General features: G+C 37.0%; 2 protein-coding genes across 3 annotated transcripts; one reads left to right on the top strand and one right to left on the bottom strand.

Annotated features, from left to right (window-relative positions):
• Window positions 1-5,438: 5,438 nt before the first annotated feature.
• Window positions 5,439-6,531, bottom strand: LOC103927249 (rop guanine nucleotide exchange factor 1-like). Its single transcript, XM_009336146.3, has 3 exons — window positions 6,506-6,531; window positions 5,946-6,126; window positions 5,439-5,705 (listed from the first exon to the last, which is right to left on the bottom strand). Exons 1-3 carry the CDS (start codon window positions 6,529-6,531, stop codon window positions 5,439-5,441), a joined length of 474 nt encoding a protein of 157 aa, XP_009334421.2.
• A 736-nt stretch (window positions 6,532-7,267) lies between these two features.
• Window positions 7,268-13,177, top strand: LOC103927233 (prolyl endopeptidase). Of its 2 annotated transcripts, none has more exons than XM_009336137.3 (12): window positions 7,268-7,512; window positions 7,616-7,835; window positions 7,926-8,126; window positions 8,232-8,302; window positions 8,674-8,836; window positions 9,196-9,789; window positions 9,982-10,362; window positions 10,447-10,522; window positions 12,039-12,102; window positions 12,434-12,569; window positions 12,720-12,833; window positions 12,916-13,177. In XM_009336137.3, exons 1-12 carry the CDS (start codon window positions 7,403-7,405, stop codon window positions 12,979-12,981), a joined length of 2,196 nt encoding a protein of 731 aa, XP_009334412.3. In that variant the 5' UTR covers window positions 7,268-7,402; the 3' UTR covers window positions 12,982-13,177. The 2 variants fall into 2 exon arrangements, with proteins under 2 accessions (XP_009334412.3, XP_009334405.3); XM_009336130.3 differs by having other exon boundaries at window positions 8,668-8,836.
• The last annotated feature ends 5,216 nt before the right edge of the window (window positions 13,178-18,393 follow it).

The following is an 18,393-nucleotide window of genomic DNA, read 5'->3' as shown; positions in this document are numbered from 1 at the left end:
TGACGATAAACACATGGGCACAAATACAAATAAAACTTTAAAAAATGTGGGCACAAAAATAAATTAATATAAGGGTACAAATTAAAATTGAAAAGAAAATTGGCACAAATTAAAAAAGGTTTGCAAATTAAAAATGGATACAAACTAAAAATAAAAATATATGATAAAAAATTTAGCCATAAATATAAATATGTTGCAATCCTATTGGAATAGAAATGTGATTGTGTAAATTCTAGTAGATATAGGAATGTATCTTATATTCCTATTAGTAGTAGATTACCTATTAAATGTTGTAATCCTAAAGGGTAAGGAATTAAGCTTCTCTACTACTATAAATAAAGGCACAATGGAATGAAATAACACACACCCACAATTACACATCTCTCTCTTCTATCCATTATTGCCGCATCTTTCTCTCTCTCTATGGCCTCCATAATTGTTCAGTAAATTATGCCTACAAGACGTTATCAGCATGCTCTTGACACTACACTAAAGAGAGTTTATTCTTCAATCAGGGGAGTATTATGTTTTAATCATCCTTTTCCTGATTAATTAATTTATTATTTTGAATTGATCTACATGTTATTTATTCAATTTAATTTTTCTTTGTTGAACGTGATACAACGCATTAGAGAAGCAATTCCGGCTTTTCAAGAAGGATCTTCAACAAATTCAAAGGCTTTTATCGTTTTCTGCCAATCAGGTACGCTTAAAATAAAGTAAGATATTTGAAACGACCATGAAGCATGAAAACATTCCCCATGATGCATAAACCCCCTACATTTATATTTAGTTTCCGATATATATATTGTATATGTTTCATATATTTATCAATATGTATATATATTTGTTTCATGCATTACATAATTATGCTATGTGGAATTTGTGAGTCAAAGAATATGAATAAATTAGAAGCAATATAGGGTTTGTCAAACCCTAAATATGTCGAAAGAAAAAAAGAAAAAAAAAAAAACAATTTACGGTCAGGCCGCGTGCCGTCACACCAAGCTCACCCCAAGCCAAGCCTGCAGCTCGAGCCTTGGGCGCTGGAACTATAAGGTAACAGCCCTTTGGGCTTTGTTGCATGCGTTGACCATGCCTCTAACCTGGGTTTTGAGCCTGCCTGGCCCACTATCGTAAGCCTGATGCTTGATAAGCCTTACCTTTTGTCTCGCCCCACATTCCATCAACCAGAAGCTGACTGGGCTTGCTACTCGCGTATTGGACCAGGCCCGACTTACTCGGTTCCTTTATGTTGGGCTTCGGGCCCGCGACCTCTGACCCAAAAGCCAGCCCAGGCTGGGCTTTTGCTTACGCCTTATGCCACACTTCCTACAGCCCTTATACTGATGGGCTCTGTCTCCTGGCCTGCTGATCTGCAATCCAATTGGGCTGTTGTGCAGCCGTGTTATGTAACCCAAGGCCTGTAATTTTTGCAGGGCCGTGTATTGCAGCCAACCAAAGTGTGTTGGGCTGCATTCCTTTTCGACCCAATGCTATTTTTTTGGCAAGTCAACATCCCTAGAGGGTGTGCTGCCCTTGTTGGACGGTTTGGACTCCCCTATTGGACGGTTCGGTACACCAGCGAATAGCCAATCAATCTGTCTTGGCCTGGAGCACAACATATCACTTGGTTCGTAGGATTCACTTTCCTAGAAGAGGAAGGCATGGCACAAAATGAATCTAAACTCGATCGCTGTCTTAAATCATTGCAATCTCATAACATTAATCCGGATTTCTCCCAAGACTTAAAGTTCTTGGTCCAGTATACTAGTTTGGATGAGCTAAATGGAATTGAAATGAGATTATCATTGATGATGTTTTCACTTATATGGTAGCTACCAACATAAATGAAAAACGACGATATCGAACTGTGTTCCGTTTATTAAGTGACAACTTATAACTGATTGGACAACTAAAGTTACAATCTAGGTCAAATTCCTTACCAAAGTGTATATTGGACCTGTCATTCCTACAATGTCCAAGATAACCCTGTTGAGTTACAAATGGGAACGTAAGCGTTATGAGATGAATGAAATAGTGCGATATGATGCACTCCTTATTGCGCAAGGTTTCTCTCAAACGTCCTGTGATTGATAGCAGCATTATGAAACGTGGTTAGTGTTTTCTCCATGGGGGTATAAATACGAAGATTTACATGTAAGTTCTCGAGGAATTACATAGACTGTTTCAAATAGTTTCAAAACCACGGAACACCCTCTTAACTTGTTTGAGGCGTTCACTTACAATTCGACGGATGTGGTATACCCGTCTAAGTGATTATTTGATCAGTCAGATATATGAATTATGGCCTTACGTGTTAAACTATGAAGTCTTATTCCAAATTGCTAGAGTTATAGTTTATGTCGTTGACACGAATCTCACTAAGACTCCAGAAGAGTTTGAGAAAATTGCAATGCACCTGAAGATGGAATTTGAGATGAAGGATCTTGGGAAAACTCGTTTATACCTTAACCTGAAGTTGAAGCATTGTTCTGAATGTATTTTGGTTTACCAGTCGAACTACATCCCGAATGTGTTACCTTTAAGTATACATTTGATCGTCTATACGTTATATGCAAATGAGACCCTTGAAGAGGTTATGGAATATGAAATTCCATATCTGAGTTCAACTTTGTGCTTCGTTGTACTTAGCTCATTGTATTTAGACAGGATATCTATTTCGCTGTTGATCTTGGTAAAAGATGCAGCACCGCGCCTATACGCAACCACTGAATTGGTATTAAAGACGTACCCTGAAGGTACTGCGAGGGCAAATCCCAATGCATCTCGAGCGGATCCAACCCCCTGATCCTCAGAAAGATGCTTGCTTTGTTTGTTATGTTAACGTTGGTTACTTATCAAACCCGCACAAGGCAAAATCTCCAAATGGTTATGTCTTTACCGTTAGGGATATCGCAATATCTTGGAGGTCCACGATATGACCTTAGTTGCAAAATCTTCGAATCGTTCTAAGATTCACCTCACTTCACTACGCCACAAGTGAGACATGGTTAGAAGTTCTTGTTGAGCATATTTGAAGTACTTGCTGTGTTTTCATCCATCGTTGAGTCCCAACGATGATCCATGAAGGCTATGCTGCATGTATTAACCCGACCAAGACATGATACATCAACGAAGTCAACGGCAAGACATATTACGTCTACATCTACATCAGCAAAGTATTAGGAGATTGAAGTCATGCAAGCCGATCCCAGACAACCTTGCCGACTTCTACACGACGTCATTGCCGAAGTCAACCTTCCAGAAGCTTGTCCGAGGAATTGGTATGTCTAACTATTCATATGCAATGCTTGTAGTTCTCATTTGGGAGTTATGTTAAACTCAGGGGGAGTATCCAGAAGTATACTCACTTGATCTTAATGTACTTTTTTTCCCTACGATTATGAGCATTTTTCCCACTGGGTTTTTGCTACCTAACTAGGTTTTAACAAGGCACCCATCCTAGGCTGATCATACCCTCGTGAGATATTCTACTTGCGTCCAAAAGGCATATAGTTTTGACTTAATGCAACTTCTCACTTTTCTCCTTAGTCTATGGGTTTTATCTCACCTTGGGTTTTACCATGGTGAGGTTTTGTGAGTTTTACTTTTTATGAATTCTTCCGTTGATTTGAGACTCGCATTCGTTCATTGTGTCGACGACTTCATCAACTGTACTTGCTTCATCACTGAATACTTGATGCGCCATTTACTTGAGTATTTACGCACTCAAAGGGGAGTGTTGCAGTCCTATTGGAATTGGAATGTGATTGTGTAAATCCTAGTAGATATGAGAATGTATCTTATATTCCTATTAGGAGTGGATTACCTATTAAATGTTGTAATCCTAAAGGGTAAGGAATTAAGCTTCCTTACTACTATAAATAAAGGCACAATGGGGTGGAATAACACACACCCACAATTACACATCTCTCTTTTCTCTCTACTATTGCTGCACCTTTCTCTCTCTCTATGGCCTCCATAATTGTTCAGTAAATTATGCCTACAATAGAATATACTAATTGTAACATTTTTAACACTAAGGGAATATATTTAAAAATAAAAAAATATTTTATTATTGAAATAACTAATGATGTTATTAATACTCAATGATCTTGATCAAAAATTGAAAAGGAATAGGGTTTTAATCAATGGAGTAGCAAAGAGAGGGATGAGAACCTAATTTCTCCTTTTTAGATTGTATATTTTATTATCGTGTAAAATGTATATATTAATTGGGGAATAATTTGATAACCATTCAATTTTAGTTTTAAAATTTTATTTTTTGTATCATATTTATAGTCTATAAAAAAGTATGCGGGTTTAAAGGAAAATGAAAGGGTCAAAGAAGAACGGTGGAACGGATATAAAATGAATGTACATGTATCGACACAAAATGAACATAATCAAAAGATGAAAAAAATTTGAAGTTTTAATTATTTTGATATTATATACTTCACTTCTCCAGTTCCCCCTCATCCTCATTCCTCCTACGGTCCTAACCCTCTCTTCATCCTTGTCCATTCTTTATTTTTCTCATGAACTTTACCTCTATCTCTATTCTTGAAAACTAAAAAACAACTAACAAATCTTTACTGTCCAATCATCATAATCGGAATCATTCAATATTCAATTTGGAGATCTTTTAGCTGTTTATATGCATAAAACAAACGGAAGATTCATCATGATGATGTCATTTGTTAACAAAACTGTTGATTAATGTAACATGCATAGATGATTAAACGATCTCCAAATTAATTGATTTTTACAGATATAATTTTTAGTTGATCATAAAGAGAATTAACAGCTTCGATTATGATGTCTCCTTGACAATGGACACAAACATTATCCAAAAAGAAATAAGTTATCAAGGGATCTTAAATTAAAAAGTCTAACATCATATGAAGAATACAAATGAGCCCATTAGCTCAAGTACAGAAAAAATGCAAATGGGCTTGTTTGGGCTTCATATTATAGATTTGGACCTCCTTGAACGCATAATAATTTGTGCAGAATAAAATCAGGTTCTTTGACAGGTTGTTTCTTCATTCGAAGACATCGACTCTCTTTGGCAACGTGTGCGTGTGTGTATTTTTTTTTATTTTTTGGACTAAATAATTAAGTTTTGTTTGTCCGTGCATTTGTATAAACAAGTTTTGAAGCAGATTGTACGGTATCACTTGGACATGGCATTTATCGGTCATCGTGATTGCATTAGTTAGTTAAGCATTGGATTCTCTGACTATGTTACTGGATCATAGAGTAATAAAACACGGCATATCATATACTAACCTTATTGGCTACATATGACAGAGAAGCTGGTCAGCTTACTATTTCAACTTCATCAAAAGGTTACTTTTTGTAACTTGTCATCCAGCGTGTCGTTAAAATTACTCTTCTTTGTTGGTTTATTATATGTCATTCCACCGGGGCTTCTACCTATCTGATTCACAAGAGGATCCAATGCTGATAATATAATGGAAGAGGTACGATGAATTGAGGAAGGGACTGGGTGATATCCGCTTCTGTTTTGGCAATGTGCCACCAATCCTTCCCTGGTCATACAGAGACGTAGACTCCGCAGCTGCCTGCTGTTTGGTGCTACCATCTACATATAGTAGATCATCTATCCTTGCCATTATGTTGAAGGCTATGCTTTCCATCACCCTAGAGTAGCTCTCAAGGATCGATTGCCCCACATCCTGCAGCACGCAGAAAATTAAGTTCTTCCGATTAGAACATAAAATTCACAGCATAATTTTCCGACTAGAGAACAACAATACAAGACAACAACATGCATTTTTTTTCAAACTAAGACTCCTCATGCATAACATTGAATTAGTAATCTTCCAGTTTCAATATTTTTGTTCATGCTTGTGACTGACGAGAAAATGTGCTCACTTGTATTCGAGCAAAGATGATAAAATTTGTTAGGCGCATACCTTGTTGTACTGAATCTTGTTCATGTCCAGAGCGGTCTGTGGGAGGCCAGGGAACCATATTTTCAGATTCTGTAAGAGGGTATCTGCCCTATACGCGAGAAGCTTACTCTTTTCTATGTAATTGACAAAGCCCTTGAACTTTGCACCCCAGGATGACTTTGCAGGGTTTTGCGTGCTTTTGCTTCCAAATGTGCACGACAGCCACAATCCTGTTTGCTATTTCAAGAGTGGTGTATTCCGATGAGAGGTCCAAGTAATCAAGAAGGCGTTCTGGGGACAACCGATCAGCAACTATGAGACGGTAAATGACTTTGCCTAAACAAGATTTCCCACTCTGAGGAGACTAGTAAAATGATGTCAACATACATATGGTAATAAATCAGATCAAATCGAGAAATGAACATCAAGCATAACTTAGCTATCTCATGCCTAGACCCCTAACTGGAAAGGATAGCCAATTCGAACACAGATGCATCTAAACTTCAAAAACGACAGCACTCAACATGGATAAAATCTAGACAATCTGGAAAAGTACAACGATGGTTGAAAAATTGACTTACCAAGCCTCAAAATAACTAGAGTCCATATTGGTTTCGAAAAAAAGCAAAAATAAATGAATGTGTTGATCTCTGCATATTCTATGTGCGCATCTAATATCTACACATAATTGGTCATGCATAGGAATAGATACGAAAGTACAGATTTTGTTTAAGGAAATCTTGTTTAGGGAATTATGAGATGAATGTGGATGTGGACGTGCTTCATCCGTTGTTTAAGGAAAACTATTGACGTTGAGGTTAATTAATGATGATGTTATCTATACATAAATTAACAAAAAATGTATGGAAAGTCCAAATAAGATGCGTATAACACTATCTTTAATTAATAATCTTGTACTTGTGCAACATCACACTTACTATCACCATATGTTAATTAAGATTTGTTCATGGAATCAGTGTGTTATGATTATGATTCTATGGCCATCTCATCCTTACAAATAACAATTGTTGGGCCCTGGTTCATTTCTTGGATAAAAATCTGAGCAACTAATACTAAGACAAGTGTTAGGGTTGAAATTTCTTTTATCATGTGTGCTCTCATAAAATGATACAACTTAAAATAAGTTATCGTATTAATTATCTTTCACATTTTTTAATTGGAATTAACCATCGAACCACAAATATGAGTGTCATGAGATTCGATGCTTTATTTTTTTTCTGGAGAGCTTCGATGCTTTATTTTAGCCCAAATATTCTGGGCTACAAACCAAAAGCGTAAAGCGTTGGGCGCAAGCCATGTTGTCATACGCTCGACATGCCACTGCCTTTGTACGCAATCCCCATTACCCACCTTCCCTTTTCATACACACATCATCAGTTCTCAAATCAATTCCATTTCCAATTTGCTCTCTCCCCTCCTCCTCCTCCTCTCTCCCAAAACCTAGAAACACGAACGCAATGGGTTCCCTCCGTGCCCTAGACGTCCCCTTGCACTACCCTACCGCCCGCCGAGACGAGTCCGTCGTCGACGACTATAACGGCGTCAAGGTCGCCGATCCTTACAGATGGTAATACAAGCAACTCCACTTTAGTAGGGTTGAAGATTTTAATCGCCGATTTTTTGTTTTCAAAGAATTTGATTGAATTTTGGGGTTTTCTTTCATCGTTTAGGCTTGAAGATCCTGACTCCGAAGAGACGAAAGAGTTCGTACAGAAACAAGTAGAATTGACGCAGTCGGTTCTGAAGGAATGCGATACGAGAGGCCAGCTTGGGGAAAAGATCACCCAGCTTTTCGATCACCCGCGTTATGATCCACCTCTTAAGCGAGGGAACAAGTACTTCTACACCCACAACACTGGGCTTCAAGCCCAAAGTGTCCTCTACGTGCAGGTATTCCCTTTGCCTCAGAATTTGATTACCAACTGCATATGCTTTCATCCATTCGATATATTTGCCTGTTTCTCTAATTTGTGGTTTTAGGATAGTTTGGATGGAAAAGCAGAGGTGTTGCTTGATCCAAATACGCTTAGCGAAGATGGGACTGTTTCTTTGAACACTTATTCAATTAGTGAGGACGCCAAGTACTTGGCCTATGCCCTTAGTTCAAGTGGCAGTGACTGGGCAACGATTAAAGTGATGCGGGTTGAGGATAAGGCGGTCGAGCCTGAAACTATATCATGGGTAAGTGCTGAGTTTTCCTTGTTTTGATGTAATTAGAAACGAGTGTTATCAGTGAGACTATTTGTCGTTCTGAGTGTACGATTTTTTGTCAACGTTGGTTTCCAGGTCAAGTTTTCGGGTATTCGCTGGACACATGATCATAAAGGGTTTTTCTACAGCCGCTATCCAGCTCCAAAGTAAGAAGCATTCTGTATCTTTACTTTAAAGTGTGACATGTGGATTTTTATGCGGTTATATAATCAGAATGGTTGTTAGTTTGAAACTTCAGTTGTAAAAAATTAATGACTAAAAGTTAAAAGAAAAGGACAGAAGTGGTGTATAAATTGTTGCTTTACTTATTTGGTGAGGATCTATAGATGGTTTGGCAATTGCAAGGCTCTGCTGTGCTTAAGTTTGGGATGTGAGTATAGCAATGTAGATATGATGTTACAGAGACTATGGCAGTGGATAGCTATCTTAGATTTATTTTGAAATTTCCTCGATTGCAAAAGCTATGTAAATTAGTGAAATTAAATACTTAGCCTGCTCATTTATTCTGAAGAGAAGGAGAAGGAGAAGATATTGATGCTGGGACAGAGACCAACTCAAATCTTTATCACGAGTTATACTATCATTTTGTGGGTACTGATCAATCAGAAGACATATTATGCTGGAGGGATTCTGAAAATCCTAAATACTTGTTTGACGCTGATGTTACATATGATGGGAAAGTAAGTAGATTTATTATCTTGCTGGGTTTTATGGCTGTCATTTTCTTATTGTTGAAGCAGTCGTAATATGTGTTGTTTTTGAAATGAAGATATGTCAATTTTTGTCTCCATATTTTTGTGATTCTACATTAGAATGGAGTTTACATTTTAGGATACATCAAATACTCTGCCCTAAGGGGGAACTGCTCAACATGTATCAAAATTGCAGTGTCAGTCACAAATATTGGCTTTTGGCTGTCTAAGGCATTGCTTATGTTTGTCTAATTGTTTAGATCAGATTTTTGTCTAGCCTAGAAAGAGCAGATTTCTTGTGATATTATTTTTAACTAACATTTCTTTTATTTTTTTGTAATCTGCAGTATATTCTTCTGTATGTTGAGGAGGGTTGCGACCCAGTCAACAAATTTTATTACTGTGACATGTCTGCACTTCCTAATGGTCTTGAAGGTCTAAGGGGGAAAAACGATTTACTGCCAGTTATCAAGGTTATTGATAAATTTGATGCACAGTATCATGTCATTGCAAATGATGAAACTGTGTTTACTCTTCTGACAAACAAGGATGCTCCAAAATATAAGTTGGTCCGAGTTGATCTGAAGGAACCAACTGTTTGGACTGACGTTGTCCCAGAATCTGAAAAAGATGTGCTTGAATCAGCTTCTGCTGTAAATGGTACCCAAATGATTGTTAGTTACTTGAGTGATGTGAAGTATGTTGTACAGATAAGGGATTTGAAATCAGGTAACTTGCTGCATCAATTACCGATTGACATTGGATCGGTTAATGAGATTTCGGCAAGACGTGAAGACAGTACAGTTTTTTTTGGGTTTACAAGTTTTCTTACCCCTGGTATAATTTATCAGTGTAATCTAGACAATGAAATTCCAGACTTGAAGGTACTTCGCGAAATTACGGTTCCTGGGTTTGAACGCTCAGAGTTCCATGTTGATCAGGTAGAAGCTTGTTGCACTGATATTTTAGTGTCACTAACTTGATCTGACTCATTCTAATCTATCTTCATTTTGTTATAACATTTTACAATAGTTCATTCTACTTTGTGATTAGATCAGTTCTAATATATCTTCAGTTCTCTGGTGTTTGAACCTTCAAGTGCTGTTTCATTCATTGGATTTTCCTTTCTCCAGGTATTCGTTCTCAGTAAGGATGGCACTAAGATACCAACGTTTGTTGTGGCCAGAAAGAACATTAGTTTGGATGGATCACATCCATGCTTGCTATACGGATATGGTGGATTTAACATTAGTATTACGCCTTCATTCAGTGTTAGTCGTAGTGTACTTACAAGGCATTTAGGTGTTGTTTACTGCATAGCCAATATCCGTGGGGGTGGAGAGTATGGTGAGGAATGGCATAAAGCAGGCTCCCTCTCTAAAAAGCAAAATTGCTTTGATGACTTCATTTCTGCAGCTGAATACCTTGTATCTGCCGGTTATACCCAACCCAGCAAGTTGTGTATTGAAGGTGGAAGTAATGGTGGACTGCTCGTTGGAGCTTGCATAAATCAGGCGAGTTTTGTCTACTATTTAACCTGTTGCGAGTGATTAAAGAAAATGAAATAAAATAAAATAAAAAAATTTGCTTTCTTGCAGAGACCTGATCTTTTTGGTTGTGCGCTGGCTCATGTTGGTGTTATGGATATGCTACGGTTCCACAAGTTTACCATAGGTGAGTTTGCTTCCTTTCCACTAAGACCAACTCCAGTGGTTGGCGATGAAGCTTAAAATTTTAAGCCATAACCCAAAAAATTGCCCTTCTCCAATGGTTATGGCTTAAAAGTTTAGCCCGAGATTATGAAATAATGATTTTAGCCTTTTTTTTTTTCCGGTAACTTTTGTAAAACTAAAATTTATGTGAATTATGTCCTAATTTATTTTTATGGACATTTGAACCTAAAAATATTTAAATTCCGATAACAATTACTAATACAAACTATAATTAAAACTGTACATAAAATTTAAAACAATATACCTTAGCAAATAAAAATTACAACAATTAGTAATACTAGTATTCGTAGGGAGTTGGTTGAGTTGGTGGTGGACTTGGGCAATAGACATTAGATGGATCATTAGATGAATCGAACATATTCTTTGTGGCATGGCTGGCGCCTTAAAATTTCTGGTTGCTTATCATGGGAGAACTTCTTCCCCCTTGGAGTATATTTGTTGAGGTTCTCCTTCATTACCTCAAACTCGAACCTTTCTTGCTCTAAAAGGTCTCTTGCATCTTCGTTTTCCATTTGCTTCTCCATGAGTAAGTGCCTTCGGACGAATTATTCATTTGTCTCCTCTCGCCTATTCTTCCAAAATCCTTCCACTAGCATTAACCATGGCTTTATCCAAGCTTCCCTTCCACAAGTTACATGCTTTGCCGATACTCTTCCATCGATTGTAAACACCTTAGTTCGATTGGTGTTGGAGATGGAATTAATTTGTCAAGGATTTTAGTTTATGCCGATTGCACCATCTTTTTGCTAATAGAAACCCTTGCCAAGCACAAAGCAACACCTTCATCATTTTACAAGCACAAAGCAACATCTTGAAAAATTTGGAAAAGGGAAGAAATAGTTTTGGAAGTGGAATTTGATTTAAATTTTTGTGGATGGTTGAACAAATTAAGACGTGTTTATAAAGTTTTTGAGTGAAATTTGATTTCAATTAATTTGAGGACATTAATATAATTTTGGCATCTTTTTTTTAATCGTTAGATATTGATATCATTTTGATCACAGCGGTTGGATTATAAGTAAAAAAAAGAAAAAGAAAAAAGAAAAAAAAAAGAGGTTTGAAATAAGACCGTTGGTTGATCCAACAGTCATATTATTTGGACCATTTGATCACAGTTGAAATAGGACTGTTGCCTGGGCCTCTCCGTGCTTTGTTGGCGTGTGGTGCTTGGTTTGGGAATTTGGGCTTCAGTTGTGGAGCCCACCTTCATGGGAGACAGTTTGGTGGGTCCAGAATGATTTAAGCCAAGCTTTTAATTTTTGGGGGCAATCTAGAGCAAAGATTTATTTTCTCTTCAAGGCTTATTTTAGCCCTATGGTTGGAATTTGTTTGGGGTGATTTAAGACTTAAATTATTTAAGCTTTATCCGAACCATTGGAGATGATCTGAGTGTTTTCTTTTTCCTTTCTTTTACTGTATATGTGTCAACATATGTCTGATTGAAGAGATGTTTTCAGGTCATGCCTGGACTTCTGATTATGGCTGCTCTGACAAGGAGGAAGAGTTCCGTTGGTTAATTAAGTGAGTAATGTGTCTTTTTTTTTACTTTTTTCCCACGTCCTACTGTTGGTGGTGTTAATGTTTTTTATTGCAACTTGCGGTTTTATATATGGTAATTTTTTAAAGCAATGTAGTAGTAGTATTTCACTACCTTGCTAATTTTTGTTTCTGGAATGAGATTAACTATTAGAATAAGAGGGATTATGCATTATGAGTCCTCTCTTCATCAATCTGCTTAGTAGGCGGTTTGCGATCATGTTTATTATGTTTCTGGGACAAGCTCAGATTTCTGGGTTTTCTTACGAATATAAACTTGTGCTTATCCTCTCACTATTCTACCTTCTGCTTTCAGGTACTCGCCTTTACACAATGTTAGGAGACCATGGGAACAACATGCAAGCCAACCTCACCAATACCCATCTACCATGTTATTGACTGCGGATCATGATGACCGAGTTGTACCACTACACTCGTTGAAGTTATTGGCGGTTAGTCTCTTTTGCGAATAGAATCCATAAGACATTGATGAATGGGAATTTAAACCTGGTGGCCTTAATGTTATATTCCCACCGTTACTGCTGTCATCACTCATTATCAACAAAAATCTTTTATTGATGTGTACTCATCTTTGTTGTTAGACCTTGCAATATGTTCTGATCACAAGTTTGGAGAATAGCCCACAGACAAATCCGATTATTGGTCGCATTGAATGCAAGGCGGGGCATGGAGCTGGACGTCCAACCCAGAAAATGGTGAGTATTGGATGTTTTCGTTATTAGATTATTAGTTGTATCATAGTCATTGTATTTGTTTATCTGCCCCTTGTATGAACAGATTGACGAAGCTGCTGACCGGTATAGTTTCATGGCTAAGGTGTTGGGTGCGTCATGGATAGAGTAGATTTTATCGATGCTGGAGAAAAAACATGAAATGTACGCCTGATGGTTTTATAAACGGCCAAGATTTTTGGATGCCTCTTGTATTCGACTGTCTGTAACCTTATTTTTTGGGCCTCCTGTGTTTGCTTACTCTTTCTGTACTCTTCGGCCTTTTTTACAATAAAAAAAATAAACAATTGAAATGTACTTTTTATGAACTATGGTGGGCCCTATGTTCGATACTTTTTTTTTTTTTCCTTTCTTTCTGTTGATGAACTAGAGTGGGCTGTAAATTTTAGTCACCTACCAATCACTATGAAATGACCATCTTATCCTTACATTAGAGATTCACATGCATGCTATTAACAAAGAAATAACGGAAGCTTTAATTCCCAATCAAAAGATTTCCCAAAACTAAGAATTTCTATTTTTCACAGGATCTGCGTGTAACCCACATTTTCAATTGGCTTTTTCGATTAAAGCTTATTTTCGATTCATTCTTGTTGCTCATTTTTTTTAATATTAGCATAGAACACTCCAAAGATTTAGACACCTAAAAATGACTTTTGAGACCCATAATTATTTTTATTTAGTTTTTCTACTTTCAACATAAAAAATGCTTTTGGGACCTAATAAATGGTATGACTGCATCCAAAGATCTTGTAATACTTTCCTCAGTTCCCATGTAAAAGATTTCCCAAAACTAAAAATTTCAATTTTTCACATAATTCGTGAAGCCCACGTTTTCAATGGGTTTTGCAAAATTCATCATAAGCCTATTTTCAAGTCCTTTTTGTCGCACCACATGTTTTTTAATATTAATGTAGGACATTCCAAAGATTTTAGACACCTAAAAATAACTTTTGAGCCCTTAATTATTTTTATTTAGTTTTTCTACTTCAACCTTTAAAAATTCATACAGAATACTTTTGAAACCCAATAAATTGTACAACTGCATCCGAAGATCTTGTAACTTGTTCCTCAGTTCCCAGGCAAAAGATTTTCCAAAACTAAAAATTTCAATTTTGTTACAGAACCCATATAACCCACGTTTTTAATCAATTTCACGAATTTTTTTCAAAATTCGTCATAAGCCTATTTTTGAGTCATTGTAGCGGTATCACATGTTTTTTAATATTAACGTAGGACATTCCAAAGATTTTATACACCTAAAAATCACTTTTGGGACCCGTAAATTTTTCTATTTAAACTTTCTATTTTCAACATTAAAAGTCCATAAAAAAAACATACTTTCAGGACCCAATAAATGGAATGACTGTGTGACGACCCGTCCCTAATTTTCCTATGTAATTTCTCCCTTGACTTGTGAATTGTCTATTATGCCCTTAGAGGTAAGTGGCGCAGAAGTGTTAATTTCTCTCTTTATTTATTTTCTCGCTTCTGTAATTATTTTGTACACATTGTTACACTCATATGTGAATTTTTATCAGTGTGAAAACATTGTTACAGATAGATTTCGATTTCCTCTTACTGTAGAAAAATCAGAAGACTTATCCCTAGTTTCTTATTTATCCTACCCGTGCCCTTCCCTTTGTGTCACTCACCAATCAACTCCCTCAAATCTCTCACCAATCCCATCTTTTCCCTCTACACTGCACCCAATCATAAATCAGAAAAAGGAACTCTCTCTTTCTTTTTCTTCTCTCTCTCTTTTTCTCGTATACCATTCCCTCTGCAGCAACCCTATATGAGCTTCAAAGGTCACAGATCGAACCCAAGAATCTCATTTTCGTGCTCGTCTGACTTCCATGAGCACAACCATACCCTTAGAACTTAGTTTAGACGAGATTTGACTCGTTAACTCCGAAGGTCCGAACTCGAACGATTTGAGTTCAACGTATTTTTGAGTGAGTTGGGAAGTTTTGAAGCTTGGGGAAGCTCATATGCAACTCCTTGAGGCTCATTCAACAATTTGGAAGAAGTTTGGAAGTGAAACAACTGAGCTTCAAAGAGTTTGCTTTTGGTCGGAACTTTCGAGGTGTTTTCCGACCACCTCCGTCCACCTTTTAGACTCCAAAAAGGTATAACATGATTCTACTCTTCATAAGCTTCAAATCCATATAATGTAGGTCGAAAATGGTTAAGAAATGAAGAAGTTATGCAATTTGAAATTTTTCCAGAATCTGGCGAAGTTGAGTTGCAGACGGCGGAGGAGGCGGCGGACGTCGGAGCTTGATGGAGAAAGAGACGGAATATTCCATCAAAGTTGACGGAATATTTTAACGACGTCAAGTAACGCCGTTAAACTCTGTTAAGGACTTAACGGAATATTCCTAACGGTCGTTAGGCCTCTGTTAGGGTTGGCCTGCTCGTGGGGACGCATGCAAGGTCCAAAATTATTTCTAAAAATTTGGGGATGTTCGTGACGTCGAGTAGATCGATTTCATGTATTTAGACCCTAGGTTTGAGCAAACTATAAGGGTTTTATTTAAGTTTCCGTATATGTGCTTTAATTAATTCTTTTATAGTTATTTCACATATAAGGGAAACATATCCCAATGACTTATAAGGCCAAGCTAGGCTCGGGGGCTACGACCTGACGACGTACTTGTGAGTGGGCAGTTTGTTTTTATACCTATACATAGTTATAGTTTCCATAAATGCGTATTTACTTCATTTTTACACTTATATTTTCCAAGTATTCGTTATTATGATATAAATTGTGATAAATGCTGTTATATGGTTGGGATATTATTATCATGACATTCATACATATTTGTACATGCTCATCTGCTGCACCCCGGTGTTAGTACCCACCCCAGGGCCAGGGCCAGTCCTTTATGTGTATGTTCACATCCACACCATTCGCTCGCCTTGGATCCAAGTTAGGTGCCAGTTCTGTCGGGTAGATTGCATTAGGCAATCCGACTTGTATGTGATCGTGCTTCTACACCAGCCTTCACGTGATCGAAGTACTAGAGCGTATTGATTACACCCAATCCTGTTCGTGTCAAAGATTATCTGTTCGAACTCGTGTGCCAGCTTAGATGGATGAGCACTTAGTTATACTTGATTATCACATGATTATATTACTGTGGCATTTGATATCTCATGACTTGGCATATTTCCTGGTTACATTGTTGTTATTGTTGTTTACATACCTATGTAGTATGTTTTAAGGAAACTATACTTGTTTTACGGCGAGGGGTTAGTATATTCGAAAATAAAGGTGTTCTTATAAGCATTGTTTTGCTGACCCACTCAAATTTGTTTTTCACCCCTCCAGGACCTAGATAGTTGTACTCTTTGTGGTACTTGAGGATCATTTGGCAGTTCTGACATTATCTTCGGTTTAGACGTACGAACTTATCACTGTTGTGTAATAAGTGTACTTTAGCTGCTTTGACTACTCTTTAGTAATCGTACTGTCTTTTAAGCTCAGAAATTGTAGTGGGTTATTCCCACGACTGCGCACTCTTTCACTGTTCAGTATTATTAGTTCTAATTAGTTTTAAATTTATTTCACTTTTCACATCACTTACCCTTATGGTTACGTCACCTCACTGTGATGGCCAGCATGCTTCGACCTTCCCAGGTCGGGGTGTGTCAGATTGGTATCAGAGCCAATTCCTGGCATGAAGTGTGCTGACGAGGACGTCGGGCCCCTAAGGAGGGTGGATTGTTAGATCCCACATCGCCCAAGGGAGTGGATCCTCTATGCCTTATATGTACATACCCACATCCAATTAGTACGAGGCCTTTTGGGAGCTCACTGGCTTCGGGTTCCATTGGAACTCTAAAGTTAAGCAAGTTCGCACTAGAGCAATCCCAAGATGGGTGACCCACTGGGAAGTTCTTGTGTGAGTTCCTAGAAACAAAACTTTGAGGATGTGGTTGGGGCCCAAAGCGGATAATATCATGTTACGGTGGAGTCGAGCCGGGACGTGATGAGAGCTCGGGCCGAGACGCGACAAAAAAATACTTTCAAAACCCAATAAATTATATGACTACATCCGAAGATCTTGTAATATGTTCCTCAGTTCCCACGTAGAAGATTTTCCAAAACTAAAAATTTCAATTTTTGTTACATAACCAGTGAATTACCCACGTTTTTAATCAGTTTCACGAATTTTTCAAAAATTCATCATAAGCCTATTTTTGAGTCATTGTAGCACCACATGTTTTCTAATATTAATGTAGGACATTCCAAAGATTTTATACACCAAAATCACTTTTGGGACCGTAACTTTTTTTATTTAACTTTTCTATTTTCAATATTAAAAATCCATAAAAAAAAATACTTTCGGGACCCAATAAATGGTATGCCTATATCTAAGATCTTGTGACAATTTCCTTAGTTCCCCTACAAAAAATTTCCCAAAACTAAAATTTCAATTTTTTCATAGACTGATGTTTTCTCAAAACTCGTGTTTTCAATCGATTTTGTGATTTTTTGCAAAATTCATCAAAAGTTTATTTTCAAATCATTCTTATCACACCACATGTTTCATAATATTAATGTATGGCATTCCAAATATTTTAGACACCTAAAAATAACTTTCGAGCCCCTAAATTATTTTTATTTAATTTTTCTACTTTCAACAATAAAAATACTTTTGGACCCAATAAATTCCATGACTACATCTGAAGACCTTGTAACATGTTCCTCATTTTCCACACAAAAGATTTTCTAAAACTAAAAATTTCAATTTTTTTACATAATTCGTGAGTAACCCACATTTTCAATAAGTTTCATGAATTTTCGCAAAATTCATCAAAAGCTTATTTTCAGATATTCTTGTTGCACCACATGTTTCCTAATAGTAGTCTAGGAGATTCCTAAAATTTTAGAAACCTAAAAATAACTTTTGAGGCCTGTAATTATTTTTATTTAATTTTTCTACTTTCAACACTAAAAATCCATAAAAATATTTATGGGACCTAATAAAAGTTACAATTGCATCCAACGTGTAAAACCATGCTTATTAATGTTGAAATCGTCGGCCGAAGGCAAATCCGTAAATCTCATCAATGAGGTACTCAACTAGGGGTATCATAATCGCCTGCAGGCAGTACCTGTCCATCGCCCAAAGGTGAAGCTGAATAACATGTCCATCACACCGAAGGTGAAACTGTATAAAATAGCATACATCCACACCGACACTAGCCTTAGCTAGTGAAGCTGTCCGACACTACTTTTGGCAATGAAGCTGGGGGTATATAATATATCATATCTCACTCCTCCATCATCTGTCATATGGCCATAGACATCTATACCAGTGGTGTGCAGATGTGTCGTATTATAACCCACTAGATAAGTACCAAAAACATATCTCAAAAACTCATATTAAATCTCAGAGTTCAAATGCACAAAGCATCATCTCAAAAAATCATATAACTTTCTAGCTCAAACCATCTTCATAACCATAATAAATCCATAGAAATCCATATTGCAAATCCGATATTTCATAAC

Source organism: the organism of the source record quoted next, unplaced genomic scaffold (assembly GCF_019419815.1).
Source record: "Pyrus x bretschneideri cultivar Hongxiangsu unplaced genomic scaffold, Pyrus_bretschneideri_v1 Contig1, whole genome shotgun sequence".
In the NCBI taxonomy this organism is placed as follows: domain Eukaryota; kingdom Viridiplantae; phylum Streptophyta; class Magnoliopsida; order Rosales; family Rosaceae; genus Pyrus; species Pyrus x bretschneideri.
Note: the sequence above shows the minus strand (reverse complement) of the source record. Positions and strands in the feature narration are given on the sequence as shown.

Coding starts and splice junctions, on each gene's coding strand:
- LOC103927249 (XM_009336146.3), bottom strand. CDS start 6,531: ATGGACTCTAGTTATTTTGAGGCTTG. Junction 6,127..6,505: donor TCTAGTTATTTTGAGGCTTG/GTAAGTCAATTT, acceptor CACATTTGGAAG/CAAAAGCACGCAAAACCCTG. Junction 5,706..5,945: donor ACAAGATTCAGTACAACAAG/GTATGCGCCTAA, acceptor TGCGTGCTGCAG/GATGTGGGGCAATCGATCCT.
- LOC103927233 (XM_009336130.3), top strand. CDS start 7,403: ATGGGTTCCCTCCGTGCCCTAGACGTCCCCTTGCACTACCCTACCGCC. Junction 8,837..9,195: donor ATGTTACATATGATGGGAAA/GTAAGTAGATTT, acceptor TGTAATCTGCAG/TATATTCTTCTGTATGTTGA. Junction 10,523..12,038: donor GTTCCACAAGTTTACCATAG/GTGAGTTTGCTT, acceptor AGATGTTTTCAG/GTCATGCCTGGACTTCTGAT.